The 16,370-nt window shown below is 32.6% G+C and overlaps 2 protein-coding genes across 2 annotated transcripts; both read right to left on the reverse strand.

Moving 5' to 3' along the window:
- Positions 1 to 6,305: 6,305 nt before the first annotated feature.
- On the reverse strand, positions 6,306 to 11,325 carry LOC113514380 (uncharacterized). The gene is made up of 6 exons (XM_026898458.3): positions 11,028 to 11,325; positions 10,052 to 10,184; positions 8,909 to 9,038; positions 8,251 to 8,345; positions 7,356 to 7,592; positions 6,306 to 6,827 (listed from the first exon to the last, which is right to left on the reverse strand). Exons 1-6 carry the CDS (start codon positions 11,093 to 11,095, stop codon positions 6,732 to 6,734), a joined length of 759 nt encoding a protein of 252 aa, XP_026754259.1. The 5' UTR covers positions 11,096 to 11,325; the 3' UTR covers positions 6,306 to 6,731.
- Positions 11,326 to 12,529: 1,204 nt separating this feature from the next.
- LOC113514450 (uncharacterized) lies at positions 12,530 to 16,166 on the reverse strand. Its single transcript, XM_031908193.2, has 5 exons — positions 15,816 to 16,166; positions 15,296 to 15,490; positions 14,947 to 15,078; positions 13,564 to 13,860; positions 12,530 to 12,979 (listed from the first exon to the last, which is right to left on the reverse strand). Exons 1-5 carry the CDS (start codon positions 15,931 to 15,933, stop codon positions 12,549 to 12,551), a joined length of 1,173 nt encoding a protein of 390 aa, XP_031764053.2. The 5' UTR covers positions 15,934 to 16,166; the 3' UTR covers positions 12,530 to 12,548.
- Positions 16,167 to 16,370: the final 204 nt, after the last annotated feature.

A 16,370-nucleotide genomic window follows, 5' to 3' on the forward strand; every position in this document is an offset into this window, starting at 1 on the left:
TATCTTATAATAAAGTAGCATAAAGTCCATTTTCTCACATTACAGTTTTACCAGTGGTATTATGAAGCTTCTAGAATGACGTAAGCAAGCCACCACGTTTTCATAATTTATATCCACGTGCTGCTAAGAATACAGTTGTATTAATAACTTATTATTCTATATATAAACGCACGCATTAAACTAAAAAAGAGTAGATAATTTTATATATGTTAGCCATATGTAGAAGTTCCAAGTTTTTCAGCGAGTTATGGAGAGGGCTGGAATTTCTTTGCGTGATTAGAATCCGAAATGAGGGCATCCATAGAAGAATCAGTGACTGATATAGCCCGAAGGCTATTGAAATGTACCTACAGTAACCCGAAGGAAGTTTTTTTTTAATGGGTGATAATGGAATGGTAACCCCGCCCGCGCTATCAGTATACACCGGCGGGGCAACTGTGAAGAATGTTAAGTGAGGATGAAACAGGTCAGTTAGCCCATCGTAACGTATTCAATAAGAATTGTTCACAATGGTTACCAGGGGGAACCACGTGTAGGTCGACCTAATAGGGCATATTGCTAGCAATGGGGTTATCAAACTCCATTGCTAACAATCCTTTTCCCCCTACCCGAAGGAAGTTGAAATGGCAGTTCGCTGATCACATAGCTTGCAGAACTGGTAACTGGTGGGGAAGAAAGGTTCTAGAGTTACGACACTGTACAGGCAAACACAGATGGAGTGATGACTTCAAATATATCGCAAGGAGTCAGTAAATAGAAGTGGCCAGGGAATGTTTCATATGGTAGTTTAAGGAAGTAGAAATGGCAGTTCGCTGATCACATAGCTTGCAGAACTGGTAACCGGTTGGGAAGAAAGGTTCTAGAGTTACGACACTGTACAGGCAAACACAGATGGAGTGATGACTTCAAATATATCGCAAGGAGTCAGTAAATAGAAATGGCCAGGGAATGTTTCATATGGTAGTTTAAGGAAGTAGAAATGGCAGTTCGCTGATCACATAGCTTGCAGAACTGGTAACCGGTTGGGAAGAAAGGTTCTAGAGTTACGACACTGTACAGGCAAACACAGATGGAGTGACGACTTCAAATATATCGCAAGGAGTCAGTAAATAGAAGTGGCCAGGGAATATTTCATATGGTAGTTTACGTATAAGTACAAGTACATATTTTAAGTGGATGATATAGTAATATTAGTAATTATAGTATAATTAGGATAAAATGGAACGGTCTCTTCGTTTTCCTTCGTCATTTTTTTTTCTGTTGTATGTGTGCTGTTGTAGTATGTTATGTATATATTTAATTGTGTATATATTATATATATATGTGTATGTATGTATGCATGTATATATGTTTGTATATGATAATATTTATATAATAGTGCGCCACCTACCCTTTGTCTTTTTCTTAATGTCCTCTACCCAAAGGTTGTCTGGAAGAGATTGCTTAGCGATAAGGCCGCCTTTTGTATCACTTCTCATTAATATTTACTGTATTTATTTGTTATTTCTCTTTTTACTTGGAGCAATAAAGTGTAAAATAAATAAATAAAAAATAAATAACCCCGTTTACGCTATCGGTGTGGATGTGGAGGGATATTAGTGAGTGATGGAAGACGAAGTAAAAAAAATTAACAACGATGGTTTTCAGGACGACCGTGAGGAGGTTGCGTTGTTGCGTATTGCTAACAATGTTTCTCCAGGGGTAAAGGGATTGTAAATAATGGGGTCTAACTGCCTTCTTGTTAACAATATACCCTATCAAGTGAACTGTGTGACAGTTCCCCCTGGAAACTATCGTGGTTAGTAGTTGTTAAATTCGTCACGATGGGTCAACTGACCTGCTTTTATCCTCACCTACTATTTCCAACAATATACTAAGGGCGTACAATACAGGAGCACCAGTAAAGGATGAAACCGTGAGGTTGAAGACTTTAACCCGTAAATACCTGAAGTTTCAAATTTGATACCGGGGTTATAAATCGCATTGGACGCCTACAATCGATTTTATTTTAATATTTGGCTGTTTACATGTTACCAAATGTTTTTTTCAAAATAAATATATAAAAACTTCGTTTTGTTTTTTTTTTACTATTTTTCCCCATTAGTAAGCACAGTAAAGGGTACACTTATATATTTTTTAATTAGATTTAAAAAATCAGGCTTTTAAGGATTAATGGATGACAATGGAATGGTAACTAACAATATACGCCGGCGGGGCACTAGTGAGAGATAGGTGATGACGAAAAGGCAGGTCAGTTAGACCATCGTAATAAATAAGCCTGGAATTCAGCACGATGGTTTCCAGAGGGAACAACGTAAAGGTCGACCTGGTTGAATTCTTGCTAGCAATGAGGCACTTAGTCTCTATTACTAACAATCCCCTCCCCCTCCGAGGTTGAAGTCTTTTTTTTAATGTATGATAATGGAATGGTAACCCCGCCTGCGCTATCGGTATACGCTGACGGGGTGAGCTTGAAGTCAGGTCAATTGGCCCATCGTGGCAAATTCACGACGATAGTTTATAGAAGCAAACTGACTGAAACCTCATTACTAGCAATGGTGTCGATTCTAAGATGTTATTTCAGTAAACTTGTCTCTTGACATATTTTAATTTGATAATTATACGAAGTTTCTGTTTTATGGATATACTAAAATTATAACAATTTTGCCTTAAATCTATTAGAAAATTAGAACAAATTGGTCCTTACAATAAAGATTTCGCTGTGATATTAAATAGAAATTTCAATTTAAGAGATAAGTTTAGAGAAATGGTATCTCAGAATCAGGAATAGGTAATATATAGCAATATCTATATATCTAATTACAATATCTATATCCTGGTCCAATAACGAATATGTTAAGTCAGTTATCCAAAAAATAATATCGTATAACAGACTTTTATTATATTCGAAAATAGATATCCGACAGATATGGACGATATCGAAATCGGTGATGACCTTTTTTAAGTCATCAATGTCCAGAGAAACCCAATATATAGATATCGGATTGGTATCCATATTCCCATGCCTACTCAGAATTGACCCCAATGGCTTCCCATTGTCTTCTTTGATTCCTAGAGGATCAAATAAAAACAAAATTATTTTGTTTGGTAAATTTTATTGGGTACATTGTATAATTATGGTTAAAACACGTGTACAACACGACGGACGGTATAATTACATCACTATTCAGTACAATTTACATTCTAGGGGTGAGATGTAGGCGTTGGACATTGACTATAAGTCCATACAAAAATATATAAATCTTATATTAATACTAACGGCAGTACTAGTTAATAACTGTGCGTATAGATGGACAAGGCACTGAAAAGGCACAATTATAAAGTCCAATAAAGATATGAGCATAGTTCGGTGCTAAGTGCTTTAATATGAATTGGCGTACTTAAGTTTGTTTATGAGTTAGGAATGGGGGGGGGGGAGCCTTGAAAGCACAATTATTTACTATCAGACATCTCTGCGCACAGCTGAAAGCTTCGCTTGTATCCAGGGGTGGGCATCAGTGAATTCTGGGGAGGGTACGGGCCATCGGGCCACCCTCCACTCAATACACCTATGGCATACTCATGTGCCATGTGCAATTTAAGATTATAACCTGATTTTCTTTCTTTATATTGATTAAAAACTAAAATAAAAACGCGACCAATTTTTTTATACAGCAAAATCACTGGTTCGAAGAAAATCAACGAACAATTTTCGGTGTTGGCTGCCCACGCATTCATTGCACATTTAAAAAAATATATACACAAACATTTGTTACTTTATTGATCATTCGTTAACTCATGATGCTTTACTATGCTGTAATCTTTGATCACTGGGACAGCAAAACTGAATGAGGTCTCCATTTAAATAGTTGTAATTTCACAAGCTAATTATTCAGTTCACATTTGTATGTATAAGTCTCTGATTAAAAATCTTGCAAGTGAAATTTAAAGCAGATTTAAATAAACATTAGCTCCCAACTTAGGATACAAGAAATGCTTCGCATATTTGTCAGAGAGTACATATTGCTCCTTTTTTTAAGAGGCAAGAACCCCTGGATAGTGATTCTAAACACGCCAATGTTTATGTGTTACCATTCATGTAATTTTCCCTTAAATTTCTCAGGAATTAGAAAGACTGGGGGACCATAGGAAAATATCTACTGTCAATACGCCATAGTTTAACAAATGCATAAGCTATACTCGTATGTTACGAATGTATTAAGTATAGGTAGCTTATTGGTAAGTAACAATCATGTTATATTGGCGTATGTTGTTATCAAACTAATATTCTTCTTTTTATCATAAAATTTAAACTTAAAATAAAATTTATTACATTACAAAATAAATTTTACACCATTCTGGTATGAATAACAAACAATTATTGCAGTATTATTTTTAAAACTTATGTTCATTTTTTGACTATGTCTATGTATATATATAAAACAGGAATTTTATAAACTTAATATGTTTCTCGTTTCCAAATATCTAAAAAAATGCATATATCCATATATAAGAGATTCTTGACACGTTTTACTTGTACAATAATATATAGATAACATAACATTAAGTAAGAAATCTTATTAATTACTTTTAAACACACAAATAAAGCTAGATAGTAAAGGAAATTATTTTTTAAAATAAAAAATTAATGGTAAAAAAACCATGGACGGAATTACCATAACAAATAAGGGCATTCGACAAAGAAATATGTATTACTTAATCCTAATTTATAAATAATCATAATTATTATTAAATTATTTTTTTTAATTAGTGACACATAACCTCGAAAAATGTGTAACGTAACTGTTGTTAGGAATGGCGCACACTGGATAATCAGTAAATGCATATTGATTATGATTACTCCTAATACACATGGTCAATTTATTATTATTGCCAATGTAAATAAAAATATTCAATTATGCGACCAAAAAAAATTATGTGACGTCACACATTGTCCTCAGTTTTTACTAACCTTATGCTGGATTTACACGATTGGCATTTGCCGCAAGCCCCAAGTCTCTACAAATGCTATACTCATACATATTCGTAATTACAAGACTTAAGTTTTCTTAAGGCCCAAGTCTTAAGCCGAACCAAAGACCGTGTTCTGTTTGTGCTTGTGGGCACTTGCCATGATATCCCCAATGTGTAAATCCTACATATTACTCATTTTTTTTATTATGGGCACATGTAATACTTAAGTTGTTGATATATATCGTTGGGTTAAAATAATTATGTTGTCTACCACAAACATTGTAAGTCATATAAAAATTAAATTTATTAAAATAGATCTGATCAAGGGTTCTTTTGGTGGTGTAAAAAAATATTTGCCTATTTTGCCCAGGCATTTAAAATCGACGGCGGAATCTTTTGCGTATATTTTAGTTCCGTTATAATAAAACACCTAAAATTATATGGTACATCGCACACATGTTATGCAAGTAGGTACATTACACAAAGACATTTTATCTACAGTCAAAACGTGTGCATAGCCCTTTAAAAGTTAGGGGCCCAGTGCTCTGTGATACAAGTGAAGATAATCAATTAGGTATTCCGCGACTAATTTTAGTAGATTCATTTAGCTATCATTAATACTTTGAGATGTGAGAAAGCTTTGGTGAACAGGACTGTTCGCTTTGAGGATCTACAAGCTTATTTATCCATCTTCCATTTATAAAATAAAATCTTGACAGGATGTAGCCAAAATTCAAGCCCCAGATGATTAGATGGACGGATAATATCGTGAACACGCATAGAAATATAAAAACTAGTGCTTACAATTTCATATATTCCTATCGTGACGACAAAATGGAATCAATTATACCACACTGTTCTACAGTGAATTATTAAAGCGCCTGTGGTATTTGTGAGGGTACTTGTATATAAAATATATACATGCTCTGCTATCTCGAGCATGCACACACGGAATACGCAGTCAGTAATGCGAGAATGGCGCTAATACATATGTACGTGCATCATTGTATTATCTGGTGGGTGAACATGGGGTATTGAGCACGGAGAAGTAGGTATTACCGCGCGTTACACTATTGCGTTCGATGGGTTTAATATGCAATATGAATCAAAACATGTTATCAGTAATACTGATGGTGAAATATTTGGGAGACTGCTTCTAAGATTTAAATTGGCCAATCAATGACCAAAATATAGGTAACATTTACAGAAAGAGTTAAAAATGCACTATATATATTACTAAAATATGTCCTACTTATATTCATTACAAACAATATCAGTCTGTAAGTGCAAATATAATGCTATCTCGTTCACGTTTGTGTTATAGTTTAGTCAAATATATAATTTAAAAAAGAGGCTGCTTACTGTAATAATGGCAATATCTAGACTTATTGTCAAATTATTCAATATAAAGTAAAAACAAAGTATGATAACAGAAACCAGATCTACTCGTAATTATAGCATATAGAAAGTCAAACAGTCCAATAAGGATCATTTACGTTATTAACATTTTAGCGCACTGCCTTTATGAGACATTGTAAATAATTTTCCCAAAATGTTTTTTTATAATTTGACAGATAACTCGACATTACCAGCCTTACGTGAAGCGCCCTCTATAACTAATCTATATTAATTGATCACTACACAGGCGTTTCCAGAGAACCTTCTATAGACAATGGGGTAGCTTCGTCCGCGCTGTCTAGTTCTCGAGTGTTCTCAGGCTGTACAGTTAGGGATGTATCTTCTTTCTTTTTCTCATATCATATTTGTGACGCTGGCATTGTGGACACTGTGCTGTGGGGGGTGGTAGGGCGCGAGCCAGCCAGGGAAGCATTGAGTGAGGCCATTGTGCCCATCTATATAATGAATAAAAAAGAAAATATTCGATTGGCCATCATATTTAAAAATATAATAAAATAGATGTAAAAAAGTTACTAAACAAATTGCTATAAAGATACCATAAACTGCAACATTTGAAAAACGGATTGTTAGTAATGCATAGTCCCATTGATAGTATCCCTTTGAAATTACCCTCTATATATCTCCACCATACAACGGGTCGACTGAAATGACTTCATCATCATCATTTCAGCCATCAACTGTCTACCGCTGTACATAAGCCTTCCTCTTAAGAGAATTTTACCAGTAATTGCCACACTTAGTGGATTGGCAACTGCAGTTAGCCTTTTAGGGGGATGCTGCTGTCCATCATTCTACCATTAAGTTTCTTTAGTCGTCTCTTACGACACCCACAGGAAAGGAAGGGATAGCCCATGCTATGTCAGGATAAAATGGCCAAACGACATAACGTTATTCTCATATATCATTGTTCACTGGTACCCCGCCAGCATAACGAGGAATTACCATTACACTAAAAAACTCACCCTTAAATGAGCCAAATCCTCCAGTTTAGTCAAGTCCGCCAACTCCAAATATAGACTGTACACGAGCACCCATCCATAGACACCACACACGCAGAAGACAATCCAACACAGGCACATCAGGATATTGTAGGCAAAAATCATGTCATTCACTATAGAAGCGAATATAAATGCCACAGTCCTAAACAATATGAATACGCCAAATGTATACAGCCACGGCACTATCCGTTTTTCGTGTTCCTGAAAATTATAATCAGGTTTTACCATAGAATGAGTTTTCCATACTTACTCCCATTCCTATGCCCATTTCTGTGCATGTAGTATTTTAGAGTTTAGGTTTTTTGCCTTAATATGTAAAAATTCTTTGTCCTTGTTTTCAGTCATGCTAATCTCTGAAACTCAATCGATTTTAATGAAAATTTATAAACGTGTTTTATTTGCTCCAACTTGAGAGATAAAATTGTCAATTATCTTGAACATAAAACAGTTCTGGAAATTTGGTATAAAAACAGATCATATTGTAGACAAATAAAATACCATTTAACCTAATTCAGATAGGCAAAGCCATATGATAGTAGCTAGTATTTAATTATTATATTGCTTACTGCAATAAGAACAGAGATCTCATGTGCATAAACCATTAAGAGATGAGACTACATCTAGTTTTAATTTTATGTTTTATTATTATATACTTGTACCTTGTTTTTAGCCTGCTGAACTAACTACAGGATGGCAGCATGAGTGAATGAAATGAATGGGTGAGTGAATATGATGTGCAAATACAAAAAGCAAATACATTGAATGAAATATGAACAAGCGTAAACAAGAGATGAGTCCAAATTTTAATAATATTATGTAAAAACATTATAAATTATTTATTAAACGTTAAATAAATTACCTTTCTTAGAGCATTAATGAGGATAATGCTAGTTATGAGTACCGCGACAGAACCAATCCAAGAAAATAATGCAAACACGATGAGAACATTACGGACTGGAATAGAGAAAAAATTTAACATAAATGTGTAATAATTGTTAACACAAATTAAAAATATATATATCAAGTAGCTTTGTAATTTGAATGTTTATTTTACACAAAAAAAAAAACAAGTATACATGCACAGAATTAATCCAGTAATTCAGCTACAACTTTTCTGTAAAATTTTTTTAACTTTCCATCATTTCCTAATAATTTTTCAAAGACATTGTTACCTTTAAGACAATACACAGCAATCAAATATGGTATTTCTGCTGGTAAGCAGCCACTGCATCTCATGAACACTTGCCACACCAAATAAAGGAATCACCAAGTAAATTATTAATGTATTGTGACATACAGATTTTGTCCAACTTTTTTTATATACTCATAAACTATGCAAAGGAAAATAATGGAGAGGTGGTCAAGTTTTTGAAAAGACACTATGACTTAATAACTCTTAACTAAGCATGTAGAATGAAGGTAAATAAATAGTAAATAAATTTGCCAAGTTACAAGACATTCGTAATTTTCCCCATATTGATATCATTTTTATTATAAAAGATTATAACAAATCTTACCTGGTGCACTACCAACATAGACAAATTGGAAACTAAGAACATAGTAGCCATAGTGTACGGAGCCAGGTGATGCCATCCCCAAGCAGTACAGGTCAAAAATGCTCTGTGCAAATGTGAACAGAGATATGAACTGGAACAAAAATAAAAAAAAAAATATACAAATACCTGATAACAATATTGTTTCTATAGTATAAATAAAATCATTATTAAAATCGGAATATTAGAATTCTTATTATTATATACATATACGTACATTAAATAGTATAAATGTGAAACTGAGTTTGTTACTTTATAATACCTAAATACTTTATAAACTTTTATAATAAGGACGACTATAAAATTTGGTATACACATACCATATAGGATGGAGAAGGATAAGGTACTCTTTATCCCAGTTATTAAATATATTCTAGTTGTGCAGACAAAATTGTAGGTAATAGCTAGTATATTCATACAGGCCTTTAGCAAATTATTATTTCTGTATACACTACACAGGACTTGGTGTAAAGTAGTGAATAAATACAATTAGCTGATCTAACAGACACTGTCCTGTTAAATGATCTGTCAAATGTGCAAAGTTAAAACGGTCATAAAGTATTTTCAATTTTCAGCATAATTTTCCATCAAAAACTTCTACAAAGTATTAGAAAACTTATAAAAAATTAACAAAATTGGTTAAGTCATTCTCAATTTACAGTGTGACTAAGAAAAATAAAGATTCATTAACATATATAGATTACTAGCTGATTCAACATTATCACTACCTAATGTCTGTATTTTTTTTATTGGGTTAAAAATATTCTATCTCTGCAGTTAGAGCAAATAATACAAATTTATAAAATTAAAACTGGTGAAGTGTATGTATGTAAAATATCTCATATTGTTACTTTCATCACAGCTGTCATCACATTACTTTATATACCCAAATATCTTTTTCTTTCTTTGCATCCACATTTTCTTTCAACCCAACTTCTTTTCATTTTACTGTCCTACAAATAACATCTTCTAGGTATTTCTTATTTATGTACATTTTTACTATATTCATTGTAATTTTGTTGTTCTTCTTTTAACTAAAATAGATGTTCTTGAAAGTAACTGTGAGTAAAAGGCATATGAAAATGCTGGAAGTAAAGGGTGCCTTACAAGAGAAATAAATCCTGTGAGCAGCGAGCCCCTCTGTAGGTCTAAAAAAAATGCATCATGCAGTATAGGCTTCTGGTACCATGGCACTCGGAGAGATCTCACAGATTTTGTTGAACGAAGATTTGATGTTGACCTGCAAAAAAAAAATGTTTAATATCTCCTTTCATTCATAAATATTTTTAATTACATACTGTCACATTTAGACACTTCATACCATATATATGTAACTTCTTAATCCCTGGCAGGTTTTTTTTAGCATAGAAATCAAGAGCAAAAAATTTTTGTTTTTTTTTAAATGGACCCACTCCTTGTTGACACAACTCATAACAGTATACATAATATTCTTGACAGTTCACCTTCACACCTTGACAATATTTTATACCTCCAGAGCTTAGAAGGGTAAATATAAGCTATTTTTGTATGTAAAGCTGATTATCCATTGCTGGCACTATCAAATAAACAGTTGATCTATATATAAACTATATGTGAACTAATCTATATATGGGAGGGAAAGGGATTGTTAGTAATGGAGACTGAGAATCCCATTGCTAGCAATATACCCAACCAGGTCGACCTCCTCCCCCTGTAAACTATCATGGTTAATTCCTGATGAATTCATAATGATGGGCTAACTGGCCTGTTTTCATTCTCATCTATCACCCTTCACTGGTGCTCTGCCAGCGTATCCAGTTATCGCAGGCGGGGTTACCATTCCATTTTCATCCATAAAAAAAAACTAATGTATATATAAAAAAGAAACTGGATAAACAGATCTAATACAAAAATAATTGTTATTTAAATATAACTTAGAAAATAATAGGCATGCCATTCATATGTACTGCAGCAATAAGAAAATTTTATTAATAAAGAAGTTAAACATATACATTAAATTCTTATTTGAAAATTCAATGAGAAAGTATCAAAATATAGTCCGGCTACAGAATTAAATAATTAATAGCATTAACACTGAACTTACTTCCCGGTGTAATGTGAGTATACAGACGGTGTGGAACGGTAAGTAGACGGCGTCTTTCTTCCATACATTTTGAATTAAACAGCAAATTTCGTTTATATTTCTAAAGTTAAACCCCTACAGAATCGAGATTAGTAGATAGTGTAAACAGCATCAACCTTAAGATGCACTTGTAAAACATGAAGGGAGATATAACTAATATTGTTCTTCTTTCATTTAGGAGTAATATTTCTAATTAGAAAATTGATTTTATAGTAGAAAAAAATAAAATAGCCACGCCTGTAAACTGTTGTTTAGCAAATTTGACAGTTATACTATACTGTTGCCAGTAATCAGTAATTAAATAAGAGTTGCCAGAAAAATAATTATGTATATTTCCTTTTTCTCGATTTTATTTTTTATGTCTTAGAAAGATTATTGTAAATATTGCTACAATAGAACCTTTTTTGTAAAAAAAATTCTTTTTGTGCAACATTCATAATTAAAAAGTAATTGTATATTTTCTTATGACAAATTATATAATAAAATATTTTCTGTAATAAAAATTACTAAAAGAAATATGACTTAAATACAAAAATATCCTTTTATCGCTCTTCGGCCTTTTGGTTAAGATCAAAGTATAATAAATAAAAAAACTTTGGTATCGTGGGAGAAAATATAATCAATGAACATGAATAAAAAATGGGCAATGAAGTAGAAGCAAAATTTACTTATACACAAAACTTTCGAACGTATAGTGGAATATATTGTACGTTAAATTCTTATCTTCAAACCAAGTCGCTTGCGGGCTAGTCAGAGGAAACTGAATGTCATTAATCTCTATTTTTTTATATGCAAGCCTTTTCTTTCAAATAAAAATAAATCTGTGATATGATGTTCGTTTACACTAATCTCTGAAATCATTGCATTGTTTTTAATAATATCATTATTATATCAGCCCTTAACTGTCCTTAACTTGTCCTTAATAGCTGAACATAAGCCTTTTCCATAAGTTTTGTGTTGCCAAGCGTGGTAACTGTATATTGTTCATTTATTCTGACAAGAAAAAAATATAGACATAGTATTCATTGAAACGTCCAAGAAAAGAATATATTCGTACCCAATAGATGGCCCCGCAAGGAAATATGTTTTTCGAGTGGTCTAGTTTTTAGTACAGAACAATGATCGCCGGCTGGTAATAATAGTGCACATAACATATATAATATAATCTGGTATCTTTTTTCAGGTCTTTGTCATTGTGTATCTGTTCACTCTCATATGTATTACGGTCACACATTCTGTATAGATTACTTCTACACAAATATCTTACGAATATTTGACGAAATTAGAATTGTTCAGTAAAACACAAATTAAAAGATGTTGTACAAGAGCCAGCAAAGTGAAATAGTATTAAGTACACTAATGTTTTGTATTTTTGGCTATAATTAGGTATCCCAATATTTCCATACCCACTACAGTATCTAACCATACCAATTAAGGATTCGCAGATTAAAAGAAAAACAAAATTGAATGACACTATACATTTTATTCGAAAGAGCAATTTTCTTCGCAATAATCTTTTCGCAAATATTTACTGTTTACATAAATAGGACCACACTGCCACAGACACTTAGGACAATCCAAATTAGTCTTGTACTTTTTTGGGTCAGCCAAATTGACCCATCCATTATAAGACTGATCACAATCCGACGTCAATGAATTTTTGTCGCATTCGATGTAATTTTTCCATTTTTTCGTGCTTTTTTGATGATTATTATCAACAGGTTTTTCATGTAGGTATTTTGTCAGCTTTTCGATTTTTTCCGCTGCAGCCACAATCAAATGTTCATGGTAAGCCGAATTTTCGATGATGGTGTTCGTCTCAGGAAAGTCGGACACTTCGGTGCGATTCTCAAAAGACAGGTCCCAGGTGTCGAAAGAATCATCTCCAACAGATACGGTGGCCGGTGTAGCAGCTGAAATTTTTCATCATTTTATGCACCTATGGAAATAAATAATGCATATTATTTGTGTGCATTTAAATTATTATGAAGTAATAAAATACACACAAAATAATTTGTGTGGTGACGCAGTAATTATACATTATGCTCTTTTTTATGTCCAGAACACAAAAGACGACTTCTGTACACACATATAAGAATGAAGCGTTTCTAAGACAATTCAATTTGAAAAGAGAAAATTTAAATATAAAATAAAAAGATTTTTAAAAATCGTGTACAATTTGTGGCTGCCAGTATGTTTGCAACAAGAAAGAAAACTGAAAAAACTCTATCTAATCACTTTTTTTGGTAACAATATACTGTACTATGTTGTGATACAATATATTTTAAAATTTCGTAAGAGTCAGTAACGCGCGCGTGACATCCCTAGTATTACAAGTGTTCATAGGCTATTGTAACTCTGTTTACCATTAGAAGGGCCGTATGCTTGTTTGTCACCGTAATAGTATATAAAGCAAGTATAAGATATGTAACTGTATAAGATACTGTAATTGTTCAAAGTATTTGAAAATAGATAATTATATAGCAAAAATACTTGCATTTTCTAGGTTCATTAGGTAGAAACCAGTCTTGTGGTCCAGACCCGCACCTATAGAACGGAGACTGTGATCCATGCATCATAAAGATAAAAGGCGCAGCCTCTCCCCTTCCAGTCATAAATTCTCTCATATTTTCAGAAAACTGGCTATTGTTTTGCCACTGTTCGAAGCATGTTCTAAAAAACTCAGATGGATTGTCCTTATTGCGGCTCAATACGTGTCGGTGGAAGCATTGTTCGCAAAATACTTGTCCGTAATAGATTTTTAGGTTTTCTGTTGGTATTGTTTGACAAAAGTCTGTAAGTACAAATTTATTTATTTATTCATTGACCTTTCATATAATTAAATAGTGTATAAGGTGGGATAAAATCATATGTCGTTATGTACCAGTCAAGCATAGACAGGAATAACAGAAAATACAAATTATTGTATTTATAGATGATAAGACTTCTCAAATATATCAGAACTAGCGGCCCGTCCCGGCTTCGCACGGGTGGATATTTTTATAACATTTTAAAAAGTGGTTACTGTGACATAACGATGATAGTTGGACATTATATAGTATTGCGAAGTTTTTTGTACTTATTGATATTTTCTTCAATATTGTAAAACATACTTTTATTCTATTGTAGTTGTTCGGAGGAAATAAGTATATCAATTAACTTTGTCTATTCACATATATTATATACTGAAGGTAAATATTATATACAAAGAAATATGTAGAAAATAATATATAAAAACGGAAATTAGAAATGTAAGAGGCGAGCGATCGAGATGGAGAGAATGATAGCAGAAATGAATGTAAATAGTAAACATGGCTGTCATGCCTCTACGAACAGTCCGAAAGATAGAAAGAGGTGAAATATCTATGTCCAATTTATTTAACCTACTTGATGGAAAAGATAGTAATGATGTTGACAAGGGGCTATGAGATGAATATGTACCTACAATATTTATTTACAGACGCCACACTATCACCAATAGTTTACGCAGCGCACGCGGCGAAAAATATTTTATAGCATTTTTTTATACCTTAAGTTACGTTACTAAAGTTTTAGTAAGGATCCCTAATCTTTTCTAGCAATAAACATAATAGCCTATGTTACTCAGAGCGAATGTAACTTTCTAATGGTGAATGTGAATGAAATCGGCATAGTAGTTTTTGAGTTTATTCATTACAAACACGCATACACACAAAAATACAAATCTTCCTTCTTTATAATATTCGTGTACATTATTGTATAGTGACGGCGTTAATAAAAAAGAATATAATAGATTTAAAAAAATATTTTTTGACTCCGAGTGAAATGATTATAAGTTCCTTAAGAAATCCTGACGAAACTCCATGACAACTCGCAATATCCGAATTTTTTAAAAACTTACAGCATTTTGCGCATTGTGGATGAAAGGTCTGCCCACCGACATCCATTTTGTTATTTTCGTCCACAGCTTGCAAGCATCGTGCGCAGATGCATTTTCGGGGCTGGCTCTCTGCATCGTTGTGCGATTTCATTTCTGTTTCAATGTAGAATTTTATGCATTTGATCTGTTACTACATAAAATAAATATAATGCAACTGCAATACTTAATCGATAACTTTTTAAACCAAGAAATTTGTTTAAAAAATGTGAACACCTATTACTTCAATCGTCATTAATGTTTGGACCCTTAAAGACTTATGATACATTTTATAACAGAAAAACCATTTTAGTAGTAAAGACTTCGTATTTACCTGCATCCTTATCATCAGTACTCTCTTTAGCTTCATGAGGTTTTGTACCAGGTGCCCACTGCATCCACCAGCTATTCGAGTGGATTCGTGGACTCTCCCCCCTAAATTTCGTCAGGACATGAGTTTTGAAGCATTCGTTACAAAACACATGGCCGTAAAACATTTTAATGGAGGTAGGGATAGTTCGGCAAATACCTTTAAAATAAAAAAACCTTTTTAAAGCAACTTTTTAAGGTAATTTCAATTATGGAAGATTACAATAGAAAATAATACCTATATAGCTACTAAAAGTCATGAGATATTACTAGATTTATAAAGGAAAGAAATGACAGTATTTAAAATATTACAGGATAGTAAATCTATGGATGCCAATGGCATATTCTATAACCGTTCTTTTTAATTTTTTTTTTATGTTGTATGTTATATTTTAAAGTGAATTGTGACTGACAATTTCAGCCGTTGTCTACTTTATTTTAAGCGGAAACTATGATAATGATGAATAATGCAGAAAGCAACTTACAACACGTACTGCAAAGCCTATGAAAGTTTTGACCTTCGATGTCCACTTTATCTTCAGGCTCTATCTGCATGAAACATCTAGCGCAATAGCATTTCTTTGGTTGTTCTTGCGAATTCATGTTTAAAATTATATGGTACTTTCAAATTTATAATTAGAAAATGTTAAATGAGTGAATTTAAGCAATAATTTTTTTTTATGTAATCAATAAATTATTTCCATGATAGTTTAATATGAAGGGAAATGAGAATGAAACAAAAGAATTATACAATAATACAGAAGATAGAAATTTAAAATTTAGAACTTTTCGACAGCATTTTTAAAATAATGAGTTTTATTAATTTTATGTAAATACTTTTTCGATTTTTTTATAATTCTTCTGTCACATGTTCTTCGTGTATTTACATAAATAACAATTACATAATTTACAATCTAAACTAATTAAAAATTTGTATAAGAAGATAATTGAATTCGTACAAACCGGGGCGGGTTTCATTATAAGAGTCCTTATCTAAAAAGGTCTCTAACTTATCAGCTCGGAAATAAAAACTTTAAATT

This window comes from Galleria mellonella, unplaced genomic scaffold (assembly GCF_026898425.1).
Source record: "Galleria mellonella isolate WM207_F2 unplaced genomic scaffold, CSIRO_AGI_GalMel_v1 utg172, whole genome shotgun sequence".
NCBI lineage: Eukaryota > Metazoa > Arthropoda > Insecta > Lepidoptera > Pyralidae > Galleria > Galleria mellonella.